The following is a 16,128-nucleotide window of genomic DNA, read 5'->3' on the forward strand; positions in this document are numbered from 1 at the left end:
TTTGTTCTTCAAACCAGACTTACTACATGGGACACAAGCATCTGGGCTAAAACTTTTTTTTTTAAATGCACTGGATTCCCAAAAACCTATTTGAGTATAAACTCTGCCTGCTTTTGATGAATAACCAAATTATTTCCAAATACTAAAGCTGGAACTTCATGGAGACTCCCTCACTACTTGCCAGCCTTGAGGAGGACTAAAAAGTGAGTCCTCAATGCTTCTCTGATGGTCAGCTATGGCATCACTTTAACTTTCCTACTCTCAACAGAGGGGCCAATTTTGGCTTTTGCCCCACTTCACCATTAAAAGAAGCACTTTTTATCATCTGTCATTATAAATATACAGTTATCAAATGTGATCATTTACCTTGATTGAGCTGTTTGTTCTGAACTCTAGATTTGTCATCTTATTTCCAAACAGAGAAGCCTAACTAAATGAAAGTCCCTTTCTCTCTGGTGAAGGTGGTTACCATCGGGGCATGCTGTACTCTGCTTTTTGTGTTTACTGGGGGTTGAGGGGCATGGAGTGTGAAACACTTCCCAGCTGCCTTCTACTCCAGCAAGAGGCTGGACAGTGCTCTGTTTTCCCTCCTTTCCCTTCTCCCCTCCCCTAGCTAAACATATATCTGGACTCCTTAGCCTGGATGGTAGCTCCCTCCTCTACTACTTTTCTTTCATTCAGTTGTATTTGATTGTCTGCAGAGCACTGTACTAAGCACTTGGAAGAATACAGCACAATAAACTGTGCTGTATTAGATTAGACTGTAAGCCCGTCAAACGGCAGGGACCGTCTCTATCTGTTGCCGACTTGTTCATCCCAAGCGCTTAGTACAGTGCTCTGCACATAGTAAGCGCTCAAATAAATACTATTGAATAAACAATCATATTCCCTGGCCACAGTGAGCCAAGAGCACACTTGCAGGAAGGTGCCTTCTTTGCTGGGATGACATGGTGAATATGAGCTTAAAATGTCTTATTTAAAGTGAAAGATTGACAGTTAAGTTGTCTTTTTCACTGTATGGGGTAAAGTGAGAGGATTCTCTTCTGCAGCAGAGACATAAATACTATGCTATCCCAAACCCTGTGTTCCAAATAAATTCCAGAAATTTTTCTACCCATAAGCTAATCAGCAAATGGGTGTTTTTTTAATGTTAAGTGCTTGGGTAGATAAGCTAATCAGGTTGAGTATGGTCCATATCACAGCTGGAGCTCAGACTTAACCCCCTCCCTCCCCCCCCCCCTTTTTTTTTTTATTACAGGTAAGGCACAAAGAAGTTGAGCTGCCTGGACAAAATCAATCATGGATTGAGCATTTACTGTACTAAGCACTTGAAAAAAACAAGTGCTGGAGCTGGGATTAGAACCCAGGTCTGATGACTCCCAGGCCTGTGCTCTCTCCCCTAGGCCATGCTCCTTCTTGTTATTCAGATTCCTCCCCACCTTAGTCCATAGGACATAGAAATGGTAGTTGAGTGCTTAATATAACAATGAGACATTACAGTCACTCCAGACACAGCTGAGTCATTGCTTGCAGTCAGATAGTTAGCCTTTATTAATAAAGAAAATGATCCAAGAGAAATCTGTTGACACAGACCACATGAAATGGAAAAATATATTTTTTTACACTAGTAATTGGATCTTCTACACCTTTTTTTTTAAATCAATGGGATTGCTATGAATTCTATGGGAAATATCTAGCCCAGCTACAGCCCATGAGTTCTGACATGATTTATTGTAAAAAATACAGCAAATATAGATCACAGGCTAGAGGGGATTATCACAATGATATTATGCATAGTAGCAAACACTGATGTATACTTGAATTTAGAAATGGATTACCTACAATCCTTTAAAGTGCAATTTGTTTAAAGTTTTAGCACAATATCCCATAAAGGACCTCTCCAAATAAATGACATTAAAATCTGTAAAGTGTGTGTTCAATTTTTTTCAATGATCAAAAGTCATTAAGGATTCTAAATTCACTTGTAAAGTCCCCTACTAGTGGATTTAAAAGATACAATGTTGGCTATTCAACTAGAGAACAGTTGTACACCCATAACCTTTGCCTTAGCAGATTAAGGTGGGTAATCATGGACACTGCTGCTTGTTAAAATTTGAGCAGATGCTAATGTCCAATTAAAAGTGAAGCCTTACCATGCTCAGGAGAGGCAAGAAATTGCCCACAGGGTTGAGCCCTCATGATTCCAAACCCCTTTAAGACAGCACGTGCACCACACCCAGCTTTACAGACAGTACATACATCTGAGCCAACTCCCTGCTCCTTCTGCTTGACTATAGCCAGGGCCAGAGGAATTTGGGGGGTGGGAAGGAAATAACAAATGGGATGCTTGTTCCAGACCCTAAAGTGCTGAAGCAGTGGATACTGTTGATTCAGAGCCCAGAGCATCTGGGCAGGAGGTGGGGCTTCAGGTTGATAGCAAGTGGAGTAATAGATGCCAGGAACTCTTCCCTACCACCAAGCAGGTGGCATCATTGATGATTCCCTTCTCTGCAAACACACTGGATTGGGGGGCAGAGGGGATGACCTGTGGGGGAAAAAAGGGCTTGGGAGTGCTGTTTGACCAAAAAGCCCCCTGGGGGCTCCCAGGGAGTTGTGGAGTTAACTCCAGGCCAGCACCAACTACCAGGCAGTTCCATTCTTTCCTGAATCTTGGGATACAGCTGAAAATTTCAAACAACTTCAAACCCCCTTCACTTTACAAGCTTGTAATAGTAAGACTGTCTTGGAGATAGCTGTCACTATATCAGTGCTGGGACCCTAGCTTGGCCACTACCTTCTTGCTATAACAAGGTTCTCATAGCCCTTATTGTTATGCCAAAATTTCCCCTGTATCTTTGAGGGTGCTTTCTAACCCCTGCTATGTAGTATGTTTTGAACTGGGTTTTCTGCTAATATCTAAAATGAATTGGATTATAGATATTATAGCAAAAGTGGCCAGAGCCCCAGAAAGGCATGGGAAAATAGTTTAAGCAACAGTGCTTTTCCATGGAGCTACTTTTGAAGGGGAAAAGGGGAATAGAAACAGAAAAATTCAAGGTCTTGACTCAGGACTGCTGCTAGGAGCCTGTCCTTTTCACTCAGATGGTCAATATACTGACCCAATATGTTGCACCTTCAAACTGGTTTCTACAGAGAAAGAGCAGTGTTCCCTAAAACTAGAATAAGGGAACCAAATAGTTATCTCAATATGCCACTGCCATTCAAACTACATAGTACTGCCACTCAACAGTTAGAAAAATAATTTTCTTCTTGAAAAAGCTGAAATAATTCTGACATAGGACAGCTGCAAAACAATATATACTGCTCTGCACTGGGCAATCAGGTATTTGACCTAAAAGAATTTTTTTCGTGGAAAAAAGAAAACCTTAAATATTCCAGCCAAATGCAAACAATCCTCTTCAGCTGATCTTGGGCACACTGTGGTCACAGGTTTCTGCTTTCTTCAAAGTTTCTTTTTGAAAATTTTGGATGGAGTTGAGCAAGGCTCCTCTGCTTGTACCATTCACAGAGTGAGAGGAAAGCTGGGTCGGTACATCCACGTCTGGTGGTGGAGGTGCAGCTGGCAGCGGTGGTGGGGGTGGTGGAGAGAAGGTCGATCCCCCTGTTGAATTGAAGGTATACGACTGAGTCAGTGTTACACCCCACCCCAAACCACCCCCAGGCACGTGCAACTAACACATGGCCAAGAATGAAATGAGATCTTTGGTAAGACTAACAGTTTGGCAGATCTTGGTCGTTTTGAATTAAACAGTTGATTTGCTATCCCAACCATTACTGATTTTATTTTTATATCCCAAGGGCTAAGAGCACTGAATGGAGGGACAGATGAAGGTTGGCTTTATCTCTTATTAAAAACAACCTGCTTTTTCTCCATTCTCTAGGCATGCCATGCCCTTGCTGAGGGACCAGTGGTTCTAAATTTTCATCCCCCTTGCTGTTCTCCAGTGGGGAGGGCAGGGAGGGCAAGTGTCTTTGGAAGACTCCCCTGCAGCCCCTTCTGCTCCTAAACTGGATGGCTTGGGCTCCATGGGTGCACCTGCCATCTACCTGCTGTAAGGCTCACATGGGGCAAAGGAATGCTAAGGCCCTCGGACTGCCTGCTTCATTAGCACTGGGTATTTCTCACTGAGCCTGATTCTGCTCAATGGAGAACCCTGAGGGGACACCTCCATGGCCTTCAGAAGGGGAGATGAATGGCTTGCTTTCCCTTTGTGCACAGTATAAGAACTTTTCCCAGCCCCTTTGTACAGGACCTGTTAGAGAGGCAGCGTGGCTCAGTGGAAAGAGCACGGGCTTTGGAGTCAGGGCTCATGAGTTCGAATCCCAGCTCTGCCACTTGTCGGCTGTGTGACTGTGGGCAAGTCACTTAACTTCTCTGTGCCTCAGTTCCCTCATCTGTAAAATGGGGATTAAGACCGTGAGCCCCACGTGGGACAACCTGATTCCCCTATGTCTACCCCAGCGCTTAGAACAGTGCTCGGCACATAGTAAGCGCTTAACAAATACCAACATTATTATTATTACAAGGAGCTCTACCGGGAACAGGATAGCAGGCCATGCACAACCGGTAAATTCAGTCAACAGCCCAGTCACTGCTGAAGACGACTGAAAAGGGTATGTTCGTGGGCAGAGTGAGAATAATGCAAGCAGCTGTGGCCGAAGGAGTGATTTTCCCTAAGGTGCTGGAGTTCACCCATTTCAAGTGGAGATTTTAGAGGGCCAGGAGGACGTTGCTTTTTCCTCTGTTGTTCCAGAGGGTGAGTTGTTCCACCCTCCAGAGGGCCAGGCGAGAGAAGGCGGCTCATTAGTCCTGATTCTCCCAGAATCAAGAAAGCCAATATCTGAAGTTATTTTTTTTTTACAGATTTTGCTGTCAGCAATGTTATCAAATGGTGATAAAGACATCATTGTTGAAATCACGCAAGTGAAAATTCCAAAACACTCCACTGCAATGCCAATTAAAAAGCCAGCATCTCTGTTGTGTGATGAAGAGATTGCAAGAAGAAATAGTCATGATCTCGGCCAGCAATTGACAACCACAACCCTTCCACAGCTCCAGTTTCCCAAATCCAATTTCAACTGAAAGCAACATATGTATACAGTCTCATACATTCAGGGCAGGCTAATGTCCTGGGACATATCATGTGCCCTACTATTCAAAAAGTCCTCTCTTTTCAGAAAGCCCTATTGTTCTTCAGGAAATGAAACTGTTGTAATGGCCAAGGAAAGCCCGGGTAATAGAAGGAAGCAAAATCATGGCCCTTCCCTGATTCTAAGTCATATTTTCAGTACCAGAAAATGACTTTCAAATCACAGATGTACTCTAAAGGAAAAGCTGACACTGTTCATATTAGAGGGTAATGTGGGCATAATCTACAAGGAAGTGGCTTAGGGGATGGATCTAGAGGAAGAAAAGTGGGAAAAATCTGGCCTTGGGTCAGAGCAAGGCTGGCTGCCAGTGACTTGGCCTGCAGTGCTTCACTATACGTCCAACAGCTCTGGGAGCTGCAGCAAGCAGGGGTTGCTGAAACTACATCTGCGGCAAGGGAAAGATCTCGCTGGCCAGAAGTAGAGTCTCTTGCAGTGGGGCAGCTGGGTAAACTGACCCTGTGGGCTTCAAAGAGCTGCTGCAGCAGCTCCCAAGCACAGACATCCCCTTAGGCTCCAGAGCAGCCGCCGGGTGGTCTAGGCAGACAGAGGGTGAGATGGGTGCTCAGCTTGCTTATCCCTGGCCTCCCAGGATGGGGACAAGAGAAGCCCAGCAGGGGCAAAGGGAATGGTGACCTGCCAACAGGGAACAAAAAATAAAACTGCTGCCTTGGCTCCAATTTTAGTCCTCTTCCATTAACTCTGATTGATTCAAAAGGCCGTGATTGCCCAGACTCCCCCCAAAGCTACTGGGGCTCCCCTAGTGGGCCACTTTGGTGCTCCGGCCAGTTGCCCTCTATATCCCCATCCCCTTAATAATAATGATGATGACAATAATAATAATAGTATTTGTTAAGCCCTATGTGCCAGGCACTGTACTAAGAGCTGGGGTGGGTACAATCAAATTGGGTTGGACCCAATCCCTGTCCCACATGGGGCTCAGTCTCAATCCCCATTTTTCAGGTGAGGTAACTGAGGCACAGAGAAGGCCCAAGGTCACATAGCAGACAAGTGGCGGAGCCAGAACTAGAACCCACGATCTTCTGACTCCCAGGCCCGTGCTCTATCCACTACATCATGCTGCTTCTGCTAAGTTGGCACTGCTTCTAGCCCAAATGATTTGCTCGTGGGCCAGTTTCTCAACCTACTGGCAGGTTCCCATGAACAACCTCAGGGCAGGAAATGGAGAGAGGAGTTTTTATGTATCTTTGGAAATGCCCACCCTATACCTTACACATACAGCTTTGGACACTCTCCCAAACAAAAGGCAGCTGGATCCTGGTTTGAAGTTAGAGGATTTTTAGTGGAAATGTCTCCATGTACATCATAGTTGTGTTCTGGAAACACACCGTGCAATGTGAAACTACTCTATGCAAGTCAGCGAGCTCCTAAGAATTAAGAGTTTAGTGTTTTGAGGTCTCAGATTCTTAATCAGCTTTTAAATAATAATATTAACAAGTACTTCAAGACAGAACATACCTAAAAGGGAAGAAGTGTGGCCTAGTGGAAAATTCACAGCCCTGGGAGTCAGAGAACCTGAGTATTAATTCAAACCTGTGGTGTGATCCTGGGCAAATCACTTAACTTCCCTGGGCCTCAGTTTCTTTAAAAGTACAATGGGGATTCAATATTGTTCTCCCTCCTATGGTGAGCCCCATGTGGGATAGGGACTCTGTCTAACCTGCTTCACTTGTATTTACCCCACTGTTTAGAACAGTGATTGGCACAATGGAAGTGATTAAATAACATGATGATGATATATTGTATTACAGAAGTACTAAGCACTTAGCATGGCATTCTGCACATAGCAAGTGCTCAATACCACTGAATGACTGATACTGATTTTTCTGCTTTTCTCTCTGTGTGTGGGTGTGTCTATCTCCTTGTGCATATATCCGTGGTTGTAGGTTTCACAGAAAACACTGACACAAACACACACACACACACACACGGAAAGTACTGCGTTTAGCATTAACTTCCTGGTTTCTCTGCTTGTCTTTTTCTCTGTCTCCTTAAATCTGAGTAGGAAGTGTACTGTCTCCCCTACCTCCCACAGCTGCTGAATTCCCTGCTTTCAGCTTAAAGGACTTCAGCTTCAGCTTCAGTTAACTAACTCTCTTTTGTTAAATACAACGAAGTGCAAAAGTTTTCCCTTTGGAGTAAAACCCGTCTTCGTATGGAGGAAAGAGCACAGGGCTGGAGCACCAGGAGACCTAGGTACTAGTCCTAGCTCTGTCACTTGCTTGCTGTATAACCTAGGGCAAGTCACTTCACTTCTCTTTGCCTCAGTTTCCTCAGCTGTAAAATGGGAATATTTTCCTCCCATCTTGGACTGTGAGCCCTTTGTGGGACAGGGACGGTGTCCAATCTGCTTACCTTCTATCTACCTCAGTACTTAGAACAGTGCTTGGCACATAGAAAGCCATAAACACCATCATTACGAAGCTAGGCTCTGGGCAGAAACCACTTCTTAAGAGAGTGGGAGCCTGCAAGAAGGGAAGCATTTATTCGAAATCACATTATAGATTAATGTGCATGAAGCAGCGTATCCCCAAGTGGCCTTCCCTGACTTAGCCCTCTTTTCCTCTTCTCCAATGACCTCCTGCATTGCCCTGACTTATTGCTTTTATTCATCCCCACAGCACTTATATACATCTCTGTAATTTATTTAATGTCTGTCTCCCCCGGCTAGGCTGTAAGCTCATTATGGACAGGGAATGTAACTGATTATTATTATATTGTACTCTCCCAAGCACTTAGTACAGTGTTCTGCACACAGTAAGCACTCAATAAATACAATTGACTGACTTTAAAAAGGTTCTGTTGAACTAGAACTCAAGCACATCAGACTCTCAGAGGCCCATATCCTCATCGCTGACTGTACAGTGCCTTCATTTTTTTCAGTTGCCTATACACCAAATTAAATTCAGTAATAAAATGCCAAGGGAGATCATTAACCAAGTAAATGAAGCTAGGTTTTTACAAGTTCCAGTTTTACCCGGGGTGCATAATTAATCCCCATGACAATATGCATGATCTGGAAAGACATTCAAACCCCATTCACAGTGAGTTGGGAACATCATGATAGGGTCAGAAGGGACACAGAGCTGAGGGTGGCAGGGAACAGATAACAATGAAAAGCAACAATATCATCCTGAGCCACAATTCCATTTATACCCAGTTCTCCTAGAATGAGAGGGTTGCGTCCTCGCAAAATCTTGTGTTCAGGAAAGCTGGCCACGTAGTACTCACCGGTTCCGATGCCCCGTGCCTGAGCCCAAACTGTTGCTTCTGATACCGTGGCTCACCGTTTCCAAACAGGCTCACACCCTTGGACAAACATCCCCTAGTTCCCTAACAAGGTTCTAGCCAAAGTATGTGGCAGAACTGAGTGTCTTGGCAGATGTACGATACTGCATAAAGGGGACATAAAGGGACTGCAAAAAACATCCAAGATTTTGGAGAAGAAGAAATCACAGTCGATTTCAGCGTGTCTAAGGGAGAGAGACCGGGATGGGGCTAAATCCCACACAAACTCCAAAATATTCTGGGTGACCATGGATGAGAGGTACCTAGAGATGATAAACCATAATAATTCCAAATAATTACATGTTCTATTTGCTTAAAGGCTCAGCAAGTCACGAGGTAGTGCAAAAATGGGAGGTGGTAACGATGCAAAGAAAAACAATAATAATAATGTTGGTATTTGTTAAGCGCTTACTATGTGCCAAGCACTGTTCTAAGCGCTGGGGTAGACACAAGGTAATCAGGTTGTCCCACGTGGGGCTCACAGTCTTAATCCCCATTTTACAGATGAGGTAACTGAGGCACAGAGAAGTTAAGTGACTTGCCCAAAGTCACACAGCTGACAAATGGCCGAGCCGCGATTTGAACCCATGACCTCTGACTCCAAAGCCCATGCTCTTCCCACTGAGCCACACTGCTTCTCTGAAAAGAAAAGCTGGAGCAGCCACTGACCTGCCTTTGAGATGGAGAGTCCCTCTGTGGGTACCTAATATCTATCTTATCTTATATCCCCCCAGCGCTTAGCACAATGCTTTGCACAAGTAAGGACTTACTACAAGAAAGAGAAATAGGCACTTTGTCATTTGTTCTTTAAAGTGTGCTGTTTTACCAAATCCAAAAAACGGCTCTTCAGACCGTAACTACGCTAAAGTTGGGAACTTCAGCATTAAGGCTGACTTTCACCATACTGACTTAGAAAACAATATTGAAATCCATTCACTCCATGCCCTCCCAGCCCCCTCATCATGGGGGCAGGGCCTCTGCAAGTACTCATTGGCCAACAATTCCTTAGGTTCATGCTTGAACAGCCTCCGGACTGGAATGCTATGTGCTCCCTCCTACTTAGTGAGCCCCATGTGCACCTGATTATCTGGTATCTACCACAGTGCTTAGCACCTAGTAAGCTCTTAAGTACCACAATTATTATTATTATTGCAAACCCACTTATTTGACAAAAAGGACAGTATCGAAGAAGGCAAGCTAATGATAATGAGTGGCAATTCAGGACACTTAAACAGTCTTAAGGAATAGGAAAGCATAGCAGAGAATGGTGACCGGCTGGGCCTTTCCACTCCACTGAGGACAGAATATGAGGAAAAGGACTGTAATTGCCACAGGCAGGTTGAGATGAAATGGGAGGATGCTTTTCTTAACAGGGTGGAAAGAGGGCAGCATCTAAGCAGCTTTGTTCAGCAGACCCCCCCTCTCCTTAGGGCTATTTTGGCATTATGCTGCCCACCTAGAGGCCAACCCACTTAGCAGGGAGACAGGAGAGAGGGAGAGTTCTACCATGAACGAACGGTATCGTACATCTTTCCTTTCCCCAATGTGCCAAACAGACCACTGTTCATTTGAATGGCAGTGTGCTGAGCAGGGGGGGACAGGCAGGTAGAGAGCACTGTCTACTGCAGACCTGCCACCATGGAAACGCAACCTCTCCAGAGTCAGATTGCCTCTAAAAGACATACTTGGAAATCTTTCAGTTCCCCGGTAGGAATGCTTGAGGGGAAGAAACAGAAGACCAAGGTTTCAATCCCACTTTGCCACTGGCCTGCTGTGTGATCATGGGCATGTCACTCAAAAACTCTTTGACTCAGTTTCCTTACCTGAAAAGTGGGGATAAGATATTTGTTCTCCCTACTGCTTAGATTGTGAACTCTTTGTGGGACAGGGACTGTGTCTGAGACTGTGAGCCCCTCATTGGGCAGGGATTGTCTCTATCTGTTGCTCAATTGTACATTCCAGGTGCTTAGTTAAGTGCTCTGCACATAGTGAGCGCTCAATAAATACTATTGAATGAATATGTTTATCCTGTATCTACCCTAGCATTTAGCCCAGCAATTTGGCACAGGGTAAAGGCTTAATAAATATCATCATTGTTTGGCTAACCTGTATTACAGCCAATCTTTGATGAGAGCTGTGTATTTTCACGAGAAGCCATGAGAAGCAGCGTGGCTCAGTGGAAAGAGCACGGGCTTTGGAGTCAGGGCTCATGAGTTCGAATCCCAGCCCTGCCACTTGTCGGCTGTGTGACTGTGGGCAAGTCACTTCACTTCTCTGTGCCTCAGTTCCCTCATCTGTAAAATGGGGATTAAGACTGTGAGCCCCATGTGGGACAACCTGATTCCCCTATGTCTACCCCAGCGCTTAGAACAGTGCTCGGCACCTAGTAAGCGCTTAACAAATACCAACATTATTATTATTATTATTTTCAAAACATCCAGAGGTCCTGTGTGGACTGGTGGATAAAACACCCGCCTGAGAGTCAGAAGGACCTGGGTTTTAATCCCAGCTCTGCCACTACCTGCTGTTTGACCTTGGGCAAGTTACTTAACTTCTCAGGGCTTTGGTTACCTCATCTGTAAAATGGGGATTAAGACTGACTCCCATGTAGGACATCGACTGTGGTCCCCCTGATTAGCTTCTATCGACCCCAGTGCTTAGAACAGTGATTGGAACATAGTAAGCACTTAAATGCCCTTAAAAAAAAAGTTGATAAGGGAATTGCAAAGAAGGAAAGGAGAAACCACATTTCCAGTAAGCCAAAGGAATGATCCCTATTTAGACTGTAAGGCCCATGTAGGACAAGGACTGTCAGGCATGTTGATCCAGTATGTAGCTCAGTGCTTAGTACAGTGCTTTGCACATAGTAAGCACTTAACCAATACCACCCTTATTATTAGTGCTCATACCTTTTTGCACTGTAGTAAAAGGTGATCCTGGATGGAGTCAAGCTCCTGGAATTCTCTCAGGTCCAAGTTAAAGTAGGGTGTAGGGCGAGGAGGAACTAATGAGACAAAAATCTCTCCTCTGCTGATGCTGATGGAGTGAGGGGCTTCTTTTCTCAGCTCTGAGAAACAGGCTCTGCATAGGTAAGAAGTCTCTTTCCCTTAATTAAGCTGATGGGAAGGTAGGCCAGGGAAGGAGTCGATGATCTACTCTGAAGTTTCCTGGTTTAAATCTTAAGGCTGTGGCTTCAAAACTCCATTTGAACTTACATTCTGTCAATCTTTACAAGTATATTGCCAATTAAAATATTTGTTAGTAAACATGTGTAATCAGAGCTCTACAATTATTTACAGGACTCTAGGCTGTAAGCTAATTGGGGGCAGGGAATGTCTACCAACTCTGTTATATTGTTATATTGCACTCTTCCAAGCGCTAAGTACAGTTCCCTGTACACAGTGACCGAATGATTGAAGTATGATTGCTCGACTCAGTCTGAGGTGCTTTAGCCAGGTGTCTCCTAAGTTTGCGCTCTTCCAAGCACTTGGTGCAGTGCTTTGCAAAGAGTAAGAGCTCGATCAACACTATCAATTAAGGTGGTCCATCTCAAAAAACGTTTACATCATAATAATGATGATGATTATGATGATGACTGGGGTGTTGGAGGAAACTCCTCATCTTGGCAACTCTGGGCAGCTCCAGCCCTTGTCTCATACCCCACATTCTCCTTAAGCGCAACTGCCACCTTCCATTCAAAAGCACCATTCCCCCCAGTTGGTGCGATCGTCAGAGAGACCGTGGTGCATGATCCTGCAGAGGGTGGATTCTCCCACGACATGAATGAGTTTGAGCTCAGTGATGCCCTTTGAGCTTTGGGTCAAGAGGACTTGAAGCTTCTGGACTGCATCCCTCACTACTGCTATGACACTTTGAGCCCCAAACAATGATTCCGCATAGGTGGACACAGGGAGAGTACCACCAGTCAATGGTAGTTTTGAAATGAGAACTTCAATGGGGGATTGGGAGGAGGAAAAATGGAATTTCTGTTAAATGGTGGGGTTTTTTTTGAAGTCAACATGATTCTTTCATTTTCTCCTTCACTTAGCTACCAGCAAACAGGCCCCCTCAAATCAAGGTTTCAGCTGTACCAGGAATTTACACTTTTAAAGTGAAATGTAGAAAACCATTGTGGAGTTAATGCTGATTGCAACCTTCCTTTTAAAATTACATTTTAAAATGATCATTCTAGTTAAAATGGAAATTTCAAGGCACTTGATGAATGTGGGATGAATATAAATGAAGCCACTGAAAAAAAAGATGCTGTATTTCATTTCAAACCCTTCAAGATAAAAACTGTTTTCCTCTTCACTTTCCCACTGCTCATTTTGGTTGCCATTGAAACACTCCAGGTGAACTGGGGCAATTTTCCCCACTCAGAAGCACAGCATCTTTTAAGTTAGAAAATTCTGCATTGGGTTACTTTACCGAAAATTCACGTTCAAAATGGTGCATGCTCTACTGAAAGCAGAAGAGAGAGGAAGAGAGAGAAAGAGAAGGAGAGACAGAGAGAGAAAACATAAGAATAATTATTTGGATTTTAGTATCCTTCAAGTAGACAATAACAGACAACAGAATTAGTCTAGATCACATGCTGGTTATTCCTGTTACGTTGCCACGGCATACTTCAATAAACAAGAAATGCACAGTGTGAAAACCTCATTTTTGAGCATTTCTTTGAAAAATTAACCAAATCACTGAAAAGCACTCAATACATCACAATCTCCCCTCACCCCTTTTTGAACCAGAAAAATAACATGTTTTTGTATATTCACTATTATAAACTCAAGAGCATAATCCATCCTTTAAAGCAAACATCTTCATATAAGTACCTGAAATATGCAGAGCTATTTATATTAATGTCTGTCATTCTCTAAACTGTAAAGTCGTCATGGGCAGGGAGCCTGACTACCAACTCTGCCATACTGTAAACTTCCACACACTTAGTGCCACTGCCACTTTCAAATTGGGATGGCCACTTCCAATATCTCCTGGAGGTCAGGAATCCCACTGGACAGCAGGAACATTGCAGGGAACTGGGAACGTTCTGAGCCTTAGGAGTAGCATCTCCTAATCCCATCATACCCTTTCACCCCTTTCCCAGCATCCCCCAATGCCAGCCATTGCCACACAGATTCTGACTGGGCTATCATTCTAGAGCTCAGTTATTTCCACTCTATTCCTCAAAACTATTCTTTAGTTTCCAGCCTTTCCCTGGAATCTATCCTTTCAAGTTTGTCTTTCTTTTTGCCATTAAAAATATGCTTATTTTCTTTTGTAAAGCACTAAAACAAAATCAAGGAATGAGTCTGCTCAGAGTAGTAGATGGTGTGGTGGGTGATGAGTTGAGTAGGGTGGAGAAGGGCCACAATGAAGGAAAACTATTAGTGAGCAAGATGTTAGAACAGAAGATGGCATCGTGTTTCATGGACAGATTAGGAACCACAGTTGGGTATCACTGAGTTAAGACAATCCTGAGAATGGAAAGTTCAAACACCATTTGAGGACATTTACAATGAAATGTAATGGAGTAAAGGCAGTGAGGGTGCATGAAAGATCAACTTTGCCTAGGCAGAAAATACACACTTCAGCAGAAAATGTCTCCCCGACTAGACTGTAAGCTCATTGTGGGCAGGAAACGTGTCTATCAACTCTGTTGTACTGTACTCTCCCAAGTACTTAGTGAAGTGCTCTGCACATGGTAAGCGCTCAATAAATATCATTGATGATGACGAAAATAAACTATGGGGTTTTCCCCCCCTAAATGCAATTAGCTATTAGGCTGGCTACAGAGTATATTTGTCATGTCAACCAGACCCGGTTACAGAGAAGAGAAAGGGCTGGGCTGCAGGGGAGCAAGAAAAGAAGTCCAAGTTAATTGCCTAAGAGGCAAATGGGGTAGAAGAATGTCAACTTTTCTGGAAAAATCAAATATTGAAAATGTGTCGGTCACACAGATCCACTTTCAACTGGCAATACTGCAACTAAAAGAAATCATTTTAGAAATGGAGGCAGGATTACTGAGTCAACATACTGATAAACCCTGGTTGACCGTCTCAAAACAAAATGCTGAGGGACAAGAGCTTAAAGCAAAGGAAAAAGGATCCAATTTACAATCATATGAAAATGCTATCAAATCAGAGAAAACTTGCAGAACCCTCAATTTAACCAAAGAGAACACTTGGTAAGTGCCAGATTTACCTTTTAATGGCAATTCTGCATTTCTTCACAGAAAAAGATGAAAAAGTCCTTTGCTTAGTTTTGGTGTTTTTTTTTAAACTGCAGAAACAAAGGCTTTGTGTACAATGGGCTTACTCTAGAATAAAAATATATTTCAGGCTTGGGAGACTGGAGGTATATAGGTGAGGGGACAGTGGGGCTCCCAGAGTGGGGCTGTCAAAAATGAAAACTCAAATGTGGCATCCCTAGCCTCCTGTTTCTCATACAAGAGTCCAGAAATTTGGAGTATATCAAGAAAATAAGATTCACTGTAGAATAGTGGATCTATTTAATTAGTGTTATTGGGGGAAAAAAAAGGATTCAGTTAATTAAGGGCAAATAAATTCATGCCAAGTTTACACAGTGTATAATGGGTGTTTCCTATATTCTTACTTTGGGGAAAGTATTATCTTCCCTGAATGTAGTCATTACTAGACCAATTAGCATCTCAGCAGTTTACGATATTTGTAATCAAGTTAAAAAAGCTTGCACATTTCAGTTACTATTGCAAAACAGGCAGGCTCTCTAAATATCCCAAGTGCTTAGTACAGTGCTCTGCACACAGTAAGTATTCAATAAATATGATTGAACGAATGAATGAATATAATTGACATTTGTTCCAAACAATTAAAATGTTACTGATTCTTGTCAGAATATCAAAGTCAAATTTGGGAGAAAAAAATGTTCAAAACTATTGTAAAAAAAAGTCCTTGGGTTAAATTAAGTGACTCAAAAAGAGATTGAGTTATTAGAGGAAGGCAGCCAATTAAAAACAAAAGACTCAATACTTGTTATAATTGTTCAGGATGCCTCTATAACCCCCTAAAATATTTTAGGCTCAGAGCAGTGCCTGTGACTACATCTGAATTACAAACTAATTTGATATCATTCTGAACTCAGACTACAGTTGAAGGTAGCTTTTCTACCTTAAAGAACTGGGATCAGAAATGCTCAATGAAGGATTTCCATTGAAGATTTCAAGGATAAACTGTGATATTTTAATAACATGCCTAAACCTCATACAATCTTTAGAGTAATAAGAGCAAGAAGAAATTTTGCAGAAGGTTCACGACAAATAGCTAGGTGAGGATCACCAGGAGCTGGCTGCATTAATGGAATAGCTCACTGAAGGCTGGAGGAAGAAACTTTATGGTAAACTTGACTTCTCCAGCAGGGCCAGAGAAAGATCTAGAGTAAAGGATAAGGAGAAGGCCAGGATTCCATCCTATCTCCCATCATGGTTTATTGGTGCATTGTTGATGTGCAGCTCTACTGTGTGTGTAGTGGGGTTGGAGGGAGGTTATGAGGGAGGTTACGAGGAAGGTAATGTAGAATCAGTGTGGCCTAGTGGAAAGAGCACAGGTCTGGGAGTCAGAGGACCTGGGTTGTAATCCGGGCTCTGCCACTTGCCTGCTGTATGACCTTAGGTAA

At 43.3% G+C, this 16,128-nt stretch overlaps 1 protein-coding gene across 9 annotated transcripts in view; it reads right to left on the reverse strand.

Annotated features, from left to right (window-relative positions):
• Positions 1 to 1,520: 1,520 nt before the first annotated feature.
• PXK (PX domain containing serine/threonine kinase like) overlaps positions 1,521 to 16,128 on the reverse strand; it is a 107,013-nt gene continuing 92,405 nt past the window's right edge. For 5 of the 9 annotated variants that reach the window (XM_029051962.2, XM_029051965.2, XM_029051964.2 and 2 more), the window contains one exon: positions 1,521 to 3,622. In XM_029051962.2, coding sequence (XP_028907795.1) covers positions 3,420 to 3,622 — 203 coding nt within the window. In that variant the 3' untranslated portion in view covers positions 1,521 to 3,419. Of the gene's footprint in view, positions 3,623 to 12,906; positions 12,940 to 16,128 lie in introns of all 9 variants that reach the window. The other 4 variants (XM_029051968.2, XM_029051966.2, XM_029051969.2 and 1 more) reach the window with 2 other exon arrangements.

The sequence above is a fragment of the Ornithorhynchus anatinus genome, chromosome X1 (genome assembly GCF_004115215.2).
Source record: "Ornithorhynchus anatinus isolate Pmale09 chromosome X1, mOrnAna1.pri.v4, whole genome shotgun sequence".
NCBI lineage: Eukaryota > Metazoa > Chordata > Mammalia > Monotremata > Ornithorhynchidae > Ornithorhynchus > Ornithorhynchus anatinus.